Source organism: Aptenodytes patagonicus, chromosome 3, assembly GCF_965638725.1.
Source record: "Aptenodytes patagonicus chromosome 3, bAptPat1.pri.cur, whole genome shotgun sequence".
NCBI lineage: Eukaryota > Metazoa > Chordata > Aves > Sphenisciformes > Spheniscidae > Aptenodytes > Aptenodytes patagonicus.
The window spans coordinates 124755159-124770931 of record NC_134951.1 but is presented as its reverse complement, the minus strand read 5'-3'; the positions used below and the strand labels follow the sequence as shown (position 1 = coordinate 124770931).

The 15773-nt window shown below is 40.0% G+C and overlaps 1 protein-coding gene across 3 annotated transcripts in view; it reads left to right on the top strand.

Moving 5' to 3' along the window:
• Positions 1 to 716: 716 nt before the first annotated feature.
• SPTLC3 (serine palmitoyltransferase long chain base subunit 3) overlaps positions 717 to 15773 on the top strand; it is a 96733-nt gene continuing 81676 nt past the window's right edge. For 2 of the 3 annotated variants that reach the window (XM_076335077.1, XM_076335075.1), the window contains exon 1: positions 11818 to 12197. In XM_076335077.1, the coding sequence (XP_076191192.1) occupies positions 12084 to 12197 (114 nt within the window). In that variant the 5' untranslated portion in view covers positions 11818 to 12083. Of the gene's footprint in view, positions 757 to 9766; positions 9849 to 11817; positions 12198 to 15773 lie in introns of those variants that run through there. The other variant, XM_076335076.1, reaches the window with a different exon arrangement.

Here is a 15773-nt window from a genome sequence, read left to right as displayed (position 1 = left end):
TTAAAATGATTTGTTCACTGGCAATGGGGAAGGCAAATAATCTACTGTATCATGTCGCTAAATTTAGTAATGCTAATAAAAAGGTGTTGAAGCATAACTACTACTTGGATGAGTAGGGTTATTGACCTCACTGGGTCTAATCATATGAAGTGCTTCATTGAATGAGTAAGAATTGCAAAATGGAGCCACTTGTTAGATTAAAAAAATGTATTTGGGGTATTTTGCAATGCTACTCTTTTTTTTAACTGGGTAGCATTACTAGTTCTCATCCTGGCCTGTATAAATCTCATGCTTCTAGAAGCACTGAACAATTACATTACAAGAACAATGAGCAATAACCTTTAAGCTTTGTGAGAAATCACTTCTTAATTTCCTGTTCAGAGACTGAAATTTCATTATTAAACATAGGTTAAAGCTATGTATTTGGTTCAGTTTCATTAGTAATACTAAGGAGATTTGTCTTCCCGGTTAAGTATCAGTTGTTTTAATGTTCCAGATGTTTGTAGCTAAGAACGACTTGTCTGAATTGATGTGGTGATGACACAGAGAAGGAACAGATGGCACAGAGCTGTCCCTGCTCCATTCATCACATCAACGACTGGAAACAATGACAATACCACACTGGCTTGTCCCAAATTATGGAGCCCAGCAAACAAATTAGCCTGACTGGCAGGAGGTCTCGGAAAAGTAGACTGAAATCTGCCTTGGACAGCTATAGAGGTTACATGGCTATGGATCGCGTCGCTGGTGAAAGAGGTCAGTAGAAAAATGTCCCAAGAAAGAGGTTTTGCCTCTACCTGGTGCTTGTAAAGTTCTTTCAGCCTTTGGCTTGGGTGAGTCGTTCTATTGACTTCACTGGGTCTAGCTACATGAAGAAGTTTTTCATTTAAGGAGTAAGAATTGCAGATTCGACTTTACGATCAAATACTTGGTAAGAATGTAGTAGTGGCATGATACTTGTAAGTGGAAGAAGCTAGAGCAAAAGGGTATACTAGGCTTACTTGTGCTTACTGCTGTACTTTTGCAGCAGGCTCTTAGTTACTGTACTGTTATTCTTTTTGTCTAGGTCCGATTGTCTATATTACTGTTGGTTTTGTCTGACCGTGACATTCCAGTCAGATATTTTTTATTTCTGTATTGTAAGATAGGGACAGAACCATATCAGCTGTGTGATTTATAGTGTCTTAATCCTTGCAAGGAGATTAGTGTCAGGTGCCACAAATGTCCTGGGGTTGGGTACAGATTCCTAACCAGATATGTGTACCATATATCAAAAATCCCAACAAGTTCCTAATGTTATGAGTACTCACAGCTGATTGACATCTGGATACACTCAGGGTACAAGTTCTGGTAATATTGCTTAAGAAACCAGGGGGACAGTATATTTATATGCTTATGGCTCGCAACCATTTTCCTGTCGTCTTATTGTACATCATGAAAGAACAAGGAGATGCAGGATTTGTAACTAAAGAAAAGCAGATTTTGTTGTTCCACAAAAAAGGAAACTTGGGCTTTTTCTACTTGGGCCTGCAGTACAGGTTGTTATAGAACAGCAAATACAAGTTTTTGGTATAAGATATTTATTGGTATGAGTCTTTATGAAGTTTCTTCTGTGCCTTGGTGAACACATTATTTTTGTCAGGGGCACACTTATAGTTTGGAAGGAATAGGAGTATTCACAATGGTGTACTTAAAAAAAAAAAAAAAAACAACCAATTAAAAATGAGTAAAATATTGCTTGGTAAAGCAAAAGTGAGTAAAATTAACTGTTTTATCCAGATTGGAAAGTGAGATGTGGATAAACTCCGATCTCCCCCTTTACAAGTGATAAACTGTTTACCTGTTTTACTCTTGACTGCTCTAGCAGTGTTGCGTTTATCTGCCAGATGACTGTTTTCTACAGTGAGTGGAAAAAGGTAAACTTGTAATTCTTGTACTAAGGGTGTGAATAGTTCTCCAAATATGAAAGTTTGGGGATTCAAACCCAAGGTAATTTCTGATACTTTTTCCCTACAAGCAGAGTAGCTTGTTCTGTGTTTCGTTTTATTACCTGATGTGAGTTCCGTATGTCCATCTGAAAAGATCTTAGAAAAATGTTTGTACCAGCTTCTCTCTGCAGTCAAGAGTTAGCAGAATTCTTTGAAATGAAAAAGTCAGAAAAATTCCCTCTCCCCTGCAAACCCTACAGTAACACTTTGAGAATGTTGCAGCAAAGCATGTGTTTCTAACTATGGTGATTTGGGGCTGTTAGAACTTAACTTTCTGTCAGGAGAGATTCCCAGCTTTCAGTAACAACAAAAGATTTTGCATTAGTACTTGAAAATATGACTCAAATGCATCCAAAAGCTTTGGAAAAGAGAAAGTCTCAAATCATTATTATTTTAAATTTGTTTTATGATATTTCAATACCTGATTCTGGCTGTATCCAGTAAATCATGAAAACAATTATAAAATAATTTTGTAATCTACATAATGACCAAAAATGAGTAAGTATGTATTTTCAGAGGAAAGCGCAACGGTGACTAAATTTCCAGTAGATCAGGTTATGATAATGGCAGACTGTTAATACAGAGTACAGATGGTTTGAGGATTTAAATTTTATGGTAAAATAAACAAAAGGGAAAGAAAGAAGGATTTAGAAGCCTCATTTCTCAAGAGAAATATCCAAAATCAGTTGGTACATGCAAACTTTTTAGACCATACAAAGGATATTATAATTTTCAGCTTATGAACACTAAAAAATCAAAAGGACTATGAAAATAATGGTAGTGACAGCGAAACAGCAGAGGACCTTTCCCTAAGTTTTAATAGATCTAAATGGTCCAGACAAGTACAGCCCTACAATATTAATTGACCTCCAAAAATATCTATAAGCATCACATGCCAAGAAGACACCCCAAACTACTAATCATGGTAACCGAATTATCCTGAACCATGATGCTTTTCCTTCACAGCATAACACATCTGTTTAACTAGTAGAAACTTGGCTACCTGGAAGCCTCGTGTTGTTTTTTCCTACTCAAAACTTACAGTCTCCTTTATTTATATAACTGAGCTAATGCAGACTTAGGATATTAAAGATGTGTACTTCTGATTATAAACAGGAGAAAAACAGAGAATAGTTTATCAATTTTATCTAAACCCTGGCCTGAATAGTAGATTTCATCATTAATGGCTCTGGAATATAAACTGAAGATTTGAAATCTGTGGTTTCCTTATATAGTTCAAGAATAACATCCAAAGTGATGTGCGCATGCTGATACATGAAGTTTAGGTCTGGTTATAATATGCCAGTCTGTCATCTTTTACTAGTCTATAATAGATGATCTATGGATTTCATAATCTAAAGTGTTTTTCAAAAGTCCACCAAAAATTATGCTAGTTGCTGACACACTATTGACAAAAGTTAGGATTAAAAAATCGTTAGAAATTGAAGATGTCTGCCACAACTGGTAACTTATTCACACTGCTGTTACTCCACTGACATATATTGACTTAAATAATGTATTATTATAATGCAAGAGTAGAATGAGGCTTTGTCATGCTTTAACCCCAGCCAGCAACTGAGCACCACACAGCCACTCGTTCACTCCCCCCTGGTGGGATGGGGGAGAGAATCAGAAGAGTAAAAGTGAGAAAACTCATGGGTTGAGATAAAGACAGTTGAATAGGTAAAGCAAAAGCCGTGCACGCAAGCAAAACAAAACAAGGAATTCATTCACTGCTTCCCATCGGCAGGCAGGTGTTCAGCCATCTCCAGGAAAGCAGGGCTCCGTCACATGTAACGGTTGCTTGGGAAGACAAACGCCATCACTCCCAACGTGCCCCCCTCCCTTCTACTTCCCCCAGCTTTATATGCTGAGCATGACATCATGTGGTGTGGAATATCCCTTTGGGCACTTGGGGTCAGCTGTCCCAGCTGTGTCCCCTCCCAACTTCTCGTGCACCCCCAGCCTCCTCGCTGGTGGGGTGGGGTGAGAAGCAGGAAAGGCCTTGACTCTGTGTCAGCACTGCTCAGCAATAATGAAAACATCCCTGTATTACCAACGTTGTTTCCAGCACCAATCCAAAACACAGCCCCATGCTAGCTACTATGGAGAAAATTAACTCTATCCCAGCCAAAACCAGCACAGACTTCAACCCTAATCAAGGAGGGAATGACGTCTGTGGGCAGCAAGAAATATGTTGTATTTGTCTTTTTAACAGCTACATATTAAAGGGCAAAAGCAAAAATAGAGAAACAAGATACCTAAGCAAAGATCTTGCTATCCAACAATCAGATGATCTGGCATTCAGACATACAGTAGTGTCCTGCATGACTCAAATTAGTAAAACAGCTGCACTTAGTTCATGCAGCTCCTTTTAGCCACTGTTTTTGCTCAGAGAAACGTACATTAAAGTTTCAATACATCTCCCTGTAGCACGGAAACATCAACCCTAAGTGCATCCAGGGAGGGTTTAATAGACTGCAATACCAAAATGAGAAATGTTTTGCATACCATGTTTAGTTTGGGGTTTTTAGATGTGTCCACCGCGATTGAGGGTACTTGGGTTATCAGTGATGGTCTGGCGATTCATGCGGTGCTGTCTGCTTTGAATTAGCTTCACTAGTGCACACAACTAGTCCTGGTTGCACCGATATCAAAAAGCAAAATTCTCTGCTGTAGTTTATTCTGCTTTTCAAGAAAAGATAATTTATTTCCAGTGTTATATAAGCACTTGGAGGTATGCTTGGAGCTCCATTATGTTCGATATGTAAAATGAGAGCCTCGTTCTGAGGAGCCTACAACAAATTTGAAACGAAAGAGAGCTTGTGGGAAGCCAAATTCAGAACATGTTCTGTGCCAGGGGTGTGCAAGCAGCATAAATGGAGCATCTGCCCTAGTCAGCAACGTTTGAGCTTCCCTTTGACAACATGTACTTTCATGTAGGTGTGAGGAAACTTTCTCTCCTTCCTCCTCAAAGTGAACAATTAGTAGAAACATATCTTCATTGAAATTACTAGCACTTCATCCCTCAGCAGCGGTTTTGTCAAAAATTCTTTTCTTTCACTGGTACTTCTCTTCAGTCCCTTAAGCCAACAGTTTCTGAGATAAGAAGGGTCATTTGTTTTTAAAATATTTTCTGATCCCTTCATGAACATAGTTAGTGTAATCAAATTGTTAAACTGAATTCACCCCTGTCTTCATAGGAGTTATAAGCCTAAAGGAAAGTTTTTGAAGGCATATGGAACTGCCAGCCTGGGTGGTCTAACAAGTGTTCATACAGGGCGCCTAGTTCTCCGCGTCTTTTCAATGGGTGTATTGATTTATGCCTGTGTACTGTAGTTTTCAGTGACTTTACTCACATCAAAGTAAACCTTTGATTCCCGATAAATACTCATATATATCACTGCTTTGCTGCTAGCCTGTGATCATAACTGGAAATCTCTTCCCTTCCTTACACCTATGCAAATGTTTTTATTAGTGCCATTCAATATGAATTCTCAAAATTTTCAGTGGCTACTCTCTGTGTGTTTGTGGGGTTTTTTTTTCTGAGCCCACTGACGATTTTGTGGGCGAGCAGGATGGAGGAAGGCCAAAAACTCATTGTGCATTACTGAGAAGCCTATCCACAAAAATCTGTTGAAAGGAAGGAAAGAGAGAAACAATAGATTGTGATGATAAAGCAATACAGATGAAATTCAGATGGAAAATGCAAAAGATCAAGTCTCTGCCTGCTTTGTGCTGTTTCCCAAGAGCTTCCCTTGGGCCGTCTATCAAAGAAAGAATTGGAGAGGATTAATGAGGTGTGTCAAGTTTCAAAGGTGACACCTGTTCTGGACTACCCAGAGCTGGATTTTGGGGGGCTTATAGACTTTTTTTTTTCCTTTTAGAGGCAGGGGATCGAATGGGAGGGAGGGGGCAGAAAATGCCAAGTGCTTGAAAAAATGTGGAATTTTGTATTTTCTTTGTGGCAGTGCTCTCTTCATGCACTTGTGTGCATGTGACTTCCCACAGAGTCATACTATTGTGCCACTCCTTGAGCCTGAAAGTAGGTTAGTAATGTCCCACCTTTGTGATTAAAAATCAACAAATCCATCTGGGCTGTTTCTATACTAAATAACAACAAATTTTCAAGGCACATTTGTGAGGGGGGAGAAATCAGTTAAAGTTTTTTTGATACAAGACAGTTGCATGGAGTGCTGTAGCTTCATAGTGTACCAAACAGAATTTTCAATCTTTTGTAGACCCCCTCAAATGTGTGGATCCATGGGTAAAGACTGCAAGTTTGCACAATAGGCTTTCTTCCCTTAGGTACCTATATCCGTGATCCCTAAGAAGTTCTTGCACCCTGGTAGTTCACAAGCCAGAGTGAATTTTCTAAAAATGTCTCTTAGGGAAAACCAATGCAGTTCAGAAGCCTTGGAGTCACATTTCAAGCTATGAAGCAACACTTCTCCATCCACTAGCCCTTAAAGGGGCCTCCATCCCTTTCAAGATTTAGTTGCAGTCTGAGGTGTGGAGGAGGGACCTCTGCCAGCAGAATAGCAACCTCCATGTCCCTTAGAACAGGAGCAATGTTGAGGAAAACTCATCAAGACTTGATACGCGCTTGTAGAGCAAAAGTTAAATAAGTTTACGTAAGCAGGAAAAAAAAAAAGTTGCTTCCTAGCACATAGTAGTCATTTGTACACGCTGACAGGATAAAATTGCTAAACTGCTATTCTTGTTTCACCCAGGAAGGTTTTCATAACAAGCAATTGAGTGACTGTATAAGTCTAATCTGTCTGTTCAACAATTGGGTGCAACAACAGGCTGCGGTGCAGCAGCTGTAAGCGTGTCAGACTGCACCCTCCAAGTCCTTGCCTGCTCCCCTGGCTCTTGGTTCCTAGGGCTAGCTCAGCTTTCACAGCTGGATATGGCTTCTTGCACCTGTGCCTACACCTCTGGCTGTGCTTTTCCTGCCAGAGCGTGAGCATTTTGCAGTGAATTCAAGGAAAATTATTTTTTAAGTGGTGCAAGACTACCTTGTTGGCAGGACCTTCCTGTTCTCACAGCCTCTCTTCTAGAAATTCATACAACCCAGCAAAGCTGTAAAATGTGCAAAATTTCCCTGTGGTTGATCTTCCCAGCCACTAATACCTGATGTAACTCAGAGTATACAGCCCCCTCTACCTCACCCCTGGGAGGCCTGTTTGTGCCCTGCTCTCCCCTCCAGCTCCCGGACTGCAGAGGTGAAAAAAGGCAGCCATGCCAGCCCCAGGGCTCTGCAGATGATGCATGGACCTGCCAGAGTTGGAGGAGCCCTGCCTGTTGTACCATGTCCCCTCTGTTGCAATGCTCATTGCGTGCATCCACCTATGCCATGGGTCTTGGTTCTGAGATGCTCTAGGATTATTTCCTGACCAATTTCAAAGCATTTTGTATATCCTTCAAGGGGCAGTTGTGCAAGGGCACTTGAGGGAAACCATCAGCATTGGTGTGCAGTTTTAAGCCCAAGTGTAGGGTGATATCCCTACTCATGGCCACATATATATTGGCTAGATAAGGTTTTAAAGCAGCAAACGTGGATTAGGGGTTCTTCCATGTGAACGTTTAGGAAGTTTCACCTACAGCCAGTGCTGGTGAAGTCTGGATGAATCTGGAAAGACACCCAGGGAGATGACTGACCAGCTGATACCTGGTACATGCTGTTGCTTATGTTGCTTTATTGTTATGGTGTCTCCCTGTTTGTTCATTTATTTCAGCCTCACTGGTGTTGCTACATCATAAGTGATTTACGTATCTGAGGCAGGAATTGTTTCCGATATCCATGTGTCCACAGGTACCAAACATACTGGGATCCTAATCAGACAATAAGTCATCAGTGGTACACGGAATTTATAAGGTGGACTGCTATTGTAAGAGAAGTGATTGGGAGAGCAAGAAGCTTTTTTAACTGTGTACTCCACTACTGGGGCATGCTCCGCAGCTAATTTAAATATTACTGGAACCATGACTTTTAACAAAGGAAGAGAGTTATGCTCCCAGTTTTTTCAGCTCCTGTTTAACATTTGTGTCTGTCCAGTGAAAATAAGCACAAAGCTAGTAGATGTCTTTGTGTAGATCCTTATTGTTTCATGTGGCATGTAAATTTGCATCTGTCATGAACTGAAATAATCAAGATCTTGCAACTAGATTGCAAGACCATTTCACAATTATGCCGTAATTAACTGTTCTCTGGGATGAGCAGGAATCCTGTGGAAATCCTGGTTTATGACATTACACTTTTCTGGGGATCAGCTCTCACACTTTCTTGCAACACGTACTTTTTTTATTGGTAGGTAATCCAGTAGTGCTATTATAAATGGGGACCCTGTGGCCACTCTAATGACACTAAACGGTCTCACTGGGCCAAAAGTCTAATGAAAGGTTAGATGATTTTGTCCCCATTTCTTGACTGCATCAGCAGAGGTCAACCTTTTAACCTATCCTGTGTAACAATGGTGTAGTGCATAGCAGAAAAGAGATTTTCTTGAAATACCAAGAGACAGCTTAGACAGAGCCCTACCCCTCCCTTTTCCCTCTGGTCTGTTGTTAAACCTCGGCTAACTAACTGTACATATTTTACTTCACTTTTGCACCACACTCCTCAGCAATTTGTCTCAGAGCATTTACAAAGGATTTAAACAGTTTTATCCTGATTTCAGGAGGTGAGTCAGCAAAGACCCAATGGCGTTAACACGATAATGACAAAGCAAGGAGTAAAACCTAGATCCTGGGAATTCATTGGTGGTTTTCCTACAGATTTATAGTAATTGTAGCCATGTGTTACAAACTTTACCGGCATCTATGTAGAACATGGAGAGTGGTCTGCTAGTAACATTAGAAATTCACCATCTTCTTGCCAATGTACAAAGGGCAACTTTGTTACTTCTGACCAGCACCCAAGCCACTAAAGTGAAGCGCACATAGAATCTTAGTAGGATTGGGGTCCCCTGCAGTTAAATACACACAGTTCTTGTGCAGTCAGCATAGTAAATTTTTTCCTCCCACTTCCCAGAATCGTGAAAAGAGACAGGGTATTGCTGGTGGTGGTTTTGGTGTTACGAAGTACGTAATTATGGGGCCCTTCCTCCAGTGTCCATACAGCATAGACTCTCATATTTTTGAGTAATAGTTTTAGATGCAGCTAATTGGTAGGATGATAGATATGGATATAGAAGCCTGAGTAACAGATGGCTTTGAGTAAGATGGAGTTCTGAAGGGCACAATTCAACAGGTTTTTTTCTGCAAGAGAAATACCACATCCTGTTTACAGATCATCTGTGTGTATTTGGCCGGACTCATCCCTTCTATAAATCATTTGCTCTGAATGGAATCAGGGCAGGAATTTTACTCAGCCCCTAGCGGTATTTGTTTTGTGAGCTCTGGCTTTCAGAGCATGGTTAAAAGAAATCCGAAAGGACAGCTGTTCTCTGAGGTTTTTAAAATTGCTCATTTAAATTCTTATTTAAATGTAATCTTTTTTTTAAGTGTTGCTTGTTTGTGATCTTAAATGTTAGAGACATTGAAAACTAAAATTAATATAGCATATTTAATTCACTATTTTATTCATATAAGGGTACTGGTATTTCATGGGCCTTGAAACAGACAAGTGTAGACTTACAGCCTGGGACTAGAGGCAGAATTTGCATCATCTGAACTGTTATCTAATCAGAGATTCCACTCCCCAATAAACCTAATTGAAAAAAAAGAATAAGACACACATGAAATGTTAATTATATCACTTTGTGCCCTGGAAGGTGATGAGCCTGTTGGGAAACGTACCTGGCAGAGGTGCTAGCTGAGACACTGGAAGCTGTTAAGGGGAAGAACACTACTCTGGTAAGTTTTCTTGTCTTGCCTTTATCACAACGGGGTTAAGATGATCAGCAACTCACTGAGCAGATGGCACGTTTTACAGATGTTTGACTTGCTGTGACAATCAAGGAAATAATTCCCAAATGAAGAATGCTTTTTGGTGGGAGGGGGTTGCCAGGTGCAGAGAGCATGCTCTACATTATCTTGTTCCATTTATCACGATACCATAGGTGATAGATATGCAGGGAAGTATTACTGACCATTCTTTCTGCCTACTTCTGGCTTGTCCTCATCTCAGTCTTTTCCTCACAAATATGAACTCCTAGCCACTTATCATGACCAACAATTTATCTTACCACTATATATTCACAATTAATCTGTAATTGAGTTATCCTTACAGATGCCTTAATGAAGCCTAAAAAAGACTGGTTCATACAGAAATGAGGCATTCTTGCCTAGGAAAAACACTGAAAAGACAAAACCTAGGAAATCTGCGTTCTGATGGTGAATCTGGTGTAATTGTGAAGCAAAACATTTTGGTGGTTTACTGTTTCTGTGTCCTTTTAGTCAGTTAGGAGATATTTTCTTGACCAAAACTACTACTGTATTATTAATTGGAATATGTATGTAAAGTCTTCTTTCCAAGCATATAAAAATCAAACCTGGTTAGAGAGAGACTGCTTTTTCAGTTGTGCTGCTCTATAGTGTATCATGGAGGTTTTCTACAGATCTTAATGGAAGTCTCATACCACCCAGTGGTCTGCAGAAATGAGATTAAATGCAGAAGGAAAGATGCACAGATATTTCTTTTAAACACAGTTCAGCTCAGGTCTCTCTTAGGTAGGGACCAAAAGTTTTCCAACACATTGAGGATATCCCAATTTGCAAATCACTTCAAAGGAGAAAATACATTTTAGCAATTCAATACATATCTAAGACAAGTTTTCAAAACCAATGCAGTGTGTTTCCTGTATATTTTCAAAGTGGTTCATTTAACATTTAATCTCCTGTGTTCCACATACTCAAGTTGTAGGCTGCTTTTTCTGTATATCGCTTACATTTCATTGCCAAGATGCGATAGTAATTTTTTCTAATTAAAACACTCCGAGTATTTTTATTCTCCCGGCCTTTCATCCTTAGTGTTTTCCAAAATGGATATTATAATACAGCTTTCCTTTAATCTGTCTCCACACTAATTTTAATTATTTTAGGAGGAAGGAATTCTATCAAATGCTGCCAGAGATGTTTATACTTTTATGTTTTGCCACTAAAATCTGAAACATGAGAATTTGGTTCAGCAAAGACAATATATGCGAGTATTTCGACAATCAGCAAACTCTTGTCTTAAAAGCAAGGATGTGTGTTAGTCCTGTTTTAGTAGTTTCACATGTGATTAAAGCCTGATTTGTTTTAAAACTAAATTAATCAACTTTATAAAACTCCATTTCTCCTTAGTTATAACAGCATGCCATTTATCCCATTGCTGGCCAAACTGAGTTTAAAAGGACAGTTCACTCCAGTAAACACCTGTGCACACATCTGTAGGATAGGGCCAAATATATTATTTCTAGCTCTAGATAAAATTTCATTTTAATACTAAAATGCTTTCCGTTTCCTTGCAAGGTTAATGTTGTGTCTATGATACTACCTATATAAGAAGAGATTAAAAAAAAGAAAAAAAAAATTGTTCTGTTCTACTCAGAGACATACCACTTTTTTCCAACCAATACACTCTTAGCAAGATGAACCATGTAATTTTAAAGATTACTCTGTTTAAATTTTCAAAGCATTTTATTACTCTACTCTAAATGGAGTAATGTAGCTTTACGTTGAGTGTAATCATGAGAAAAAAATGTAATGTTCCTTACTGGGAGATATTTAAGAGGTAATATATCTTTAAGTGTCTCCGCCTCTGAATCCACCCACTTGATAGCTGCAGCAGTCTTGTTGACTCATAGAAGCTGTGTTCATACAATAGCCGGCAATGAGCAGTATTTTTCAGAGATTTTAAGAGCACACCTCCTGCTATGTATTTCGCGTTCTAGCTTGCTGGGGCTGAAGGTGTATGAAAGAAACAGTTTTACGTTTCTAAGATATTGCAAAAGATAGTTCCTCCTCTCATCCCGGAAAATCCTGACAGACCAGTTGGATACCTTTTAGGCCTTAACGAAGAACTTTATCTGCTTGTCCTACTGTCTTTTTTACAGTAGAAAGACCTGAGACACCCTTAAGAACTGAGAATCTGACTAATTTAAACAGATGGCTAATCCCAGTGCTGTCTGCAATGGACATCTACATCATCATCATCAGAAACAGAATAACCTCTTAAAAAGTGGAATCTATAAGAAAAATGGAATTACTAAAGGAATGAAGGTAAGGTTTAATTGTTTACCCTAATTGCCTCAATATTGAAAACAAATAGGTAGTTGCAACATTACTTATTAAGCTAGTTTTATGGCGGTCTTAATCTCCATTGAACAATCCATAGGTTGTATGGATTAGGCTTGTGTGTTAAATTCTATAATCTTGGGACCTGAAGCTGCTTTTTTTTCTATCATCCTAAACTGCAGTGAGAGTTGTAAATGCTCATGCAACATACTGTTGGTCCTGTGGACTAACTAGCCTCTAGTTCATATCAAACACAACAAACACATGCACGCTGAAATGTAGTAGTTTCCTTCTAAAGCTTAACCAATGGTGGCATTGACTTTGCGATGTATTAATCACTAGTGGAAAGCGTTGACTTTGCGATGTATTAATCACTAGTGGAAAGCTGTTTTGTCAACTTAAAGTGTGTGTGGAGTGGTTTTCAAAGTGTGATTTATTGCTGTACAAGTATAACCAAAAAAACGTGGGCAGGGGAAGCTGTCTTTTCTTGATGTTTACATTACTGCAAGGTTGGTTTAACTGATGCCTGCACTTTACTGATGCCTGCTCTCCAGCCTTGTACTGCTTAAAATCCAAGTGAGTTTAGTTACTGTTTTCTCAAGCTTCTCGTTTATGTGAACGTTTTGTAGAACAGTTGGCATGTAGCATCCTAAAGAATGAACCAGAAAACCAAAGGTATGCTTTTGCCAAAAGAGCCCAAATCTTAAATGTTGTCTGTCTGCGATACCTGTTCTGACTGGGAACATACTGTCTGTCTTGAAGTGTCCTAATTCTGGATCTTGATGTGATCATTAGTAGAAAGTCTTGTAGTGACTAGAGAAAGGCTGACTTTACAGCACAGTGTGATGGTGAGAGGGGGATGGAGAAAGGTTGCTTCTGGAGCCTGAGCGCTCACCTGACCATCCCTCTTGAAAGCTTTAGACAATGACTGTGGCGAGGGCTCCGCTGTTTTACAAATAAACTGCTATCTTATATCTTTCTCTAAATGGGGCTTTCACGCACCTAGCACTCTAATGAAGGCACGCCCAGTGTCATGCTTAATGATCGTCTGGCTTTAGGTGTCTCCTTTGGTATGGGTGTTTCCCAGTCGTTGGCTTGTGTAGGATGAGGAAAGCAAAAAAGCTTGTGCAATGATTGAAAAGGCCTTTCTTGGGATTCACTTCCAGAAACCTAATCTAGCATCCTTTTATATATCACACATATCTCCTCATCATTTTATATATTAGCTACTTGCCACAGTGATATCCAAAATCTTTGCTTTCGGTTTGAGTGGCAAATTTCAAGGACTAAGCCTTGCCATTCAGTCATTGTTAACCTGCTGCAAATGAGCAGTTTTGAAAGCAGTAGATTTCCAGGAGGGGGGATTAATTAGGATTTCCTCCTTAATAGGAAAGACATGGCTGGAGAAGTAAAGTAGAATATTACTGAGGGTGAGCAAAAAGGAAATAAAGATTGGCCTGAAAGAGGTGGCAAATAAATGAAGGAAATGTTAGCAGATGTACCTGCCAGATTAGCGAAGTCTTACAAGCACTGCGTGGTTGGAGGAGAAGGGGTTTTACCCTGCCGTGTGACATCTGAAAGAAGCACTGAACCACTGGTAAATACCATCCATGGCTGAGGAAGTGGTGAGGAAGTGAAGACTTAGAAAGTTCAGTAGGTTTATCAAAGGCAGATTTGGTAAGACCGGGTCTAGCACTGTGTTCCGAATTACATGCCATTTCCCCTCTCTTCCTGCTTCAAACACGGATTAGGAAAGAAGGAAACAATAACAGGCAAGAGTCCTGTATGAACCAGGAATCTCATTCCTGGTAGGAATCTCCCCATTCCTGTCTGGTCTGTTTTCCCACCCCAGCTGCCTCACCCTGTTCAGTACTTATGCTTTATCCTATTTTACGGAAACAGATACTGTTCCTTCCTACCTGATCTGTTTATATGGCTTACTGCTGTAGGTGTGCAACTTCACACAGTCTTCCAGTGTGATTATATTTGCAACATCTCGCTGAGGTGTGCTTCCCACTTTACAGCTGGGATCTGAGGAGCAGGAAATATGGCAGCTGGGTGCACAAGGAATCCTGTGCAGGAACCAGACCCAGGTTTGTCATGATTTCAGTCATCCTCCTCCCTTCCTCCTCTTTTGCTCTTTCTCCACCTTGCCCTGATTTCCCTTAACGCTGACACACACACACGCATGTATATGTACTTTACTGCCTATTCAGTAAATTAATTCACCATTAAACACCTTACATAGGAGGGGAAATATAGTGCTAGGATATTCATGGGATGTGACTGATGATGCTGGTTCTAGCACTTGAGACTTGTGGCAGTTCTGAAACTCTTGGGGTTAGTTACAGCTGTGTTACTTTGCAAGAAGGGGAGGAGGGAGATGTGTTCTGGCTTAAGAGAGGCAACTGGTGGTGCAGAGGCTGCAGTGAGAGCATGGCACAGTGAAGGCTTCTAAGCCAGGAATATGTATCAATAGTCACACACAACTGACTGACTGGAACATCAGGCTTTGCAGAAATCAGCTCCATAAACCTTTTTTTTTCTAGGGAGCCCACAGGAAGCACTGGCTTCAGGAAATGCTGGCTTTGGAAACACTGCTTTTGAAAACACTGGCTTAGGAACAATGTGTTTTGCATCTTAATGATGTAAGAACATTTTGTGTGCCTGTGTGTGCATGTCAGAAATAGAGGAGCAATTCTGATACAGCAAAACCCCCAGGTTTCCGAAGAGAGGATTTTGTTTAATGGGTTGGGGAAGGTAATTAGGGATGGTCAAATGTGGGGGAGTAGGGAGGCTCTCTTTGCTTCTAGCTATCTGTGGCATACCAAGGACAGGAGAGGAGGTAGCTGAGTGATAAAGAAGCAGTGAAGCATCCTACCAAAAGAGAAGCTGTTGCTTTTGGGGAAGAGATATACCACTTTGGGGTGGGACTGCTTGTTTGAATAGCTTCTGTGATTATTTTAAGTCTGACTCACTCAATTCTAGCTGATAGCACAGACCCCCATGTAGTAATGGACATCAGGCCTAACCACATCCCCACAACCATGCTGCATCCTTGCATTCATTGGAAGCTGGGCCACAGTAAGACCTAAGCTTTGGGAGGTGGGTCGTGGGCCATGTCTTCCACTTCATTAGTGCTTATAACACAGGCAGATGCTTTGTGTTCTTCCAGAACCTGTAGCCTGGACTTACCTTTATCCAAAGCACAATTCAATAGCTAACCTATTTATTTATGTAACTGTAGTAGCCAGGAGAAGGTATTTTGCTAGCAATTCTTTCTTTTGCTGTTATATTGCTGTTGATTGGGTGTTAGTTGTAGGCGACATTGGATTTTAAAACAATAAATATGTTTGTCCAGTGGAAACATTTTTTTCCTACGGTACACATGCAGCAATTTTATTTCTTTGGTGGATCATTTCCTTGGATGCCTTGAGATCCTCCAAGACAGTATAAAGCTATTTCCAAATTCATTTTTTTTCCTGTTCTGCACTGAGAATGGCAGTAGCTTAGAAGAAACTTACAGTGAAAAAGACTACAGCTTTTTCCAGGGCTTTCAAG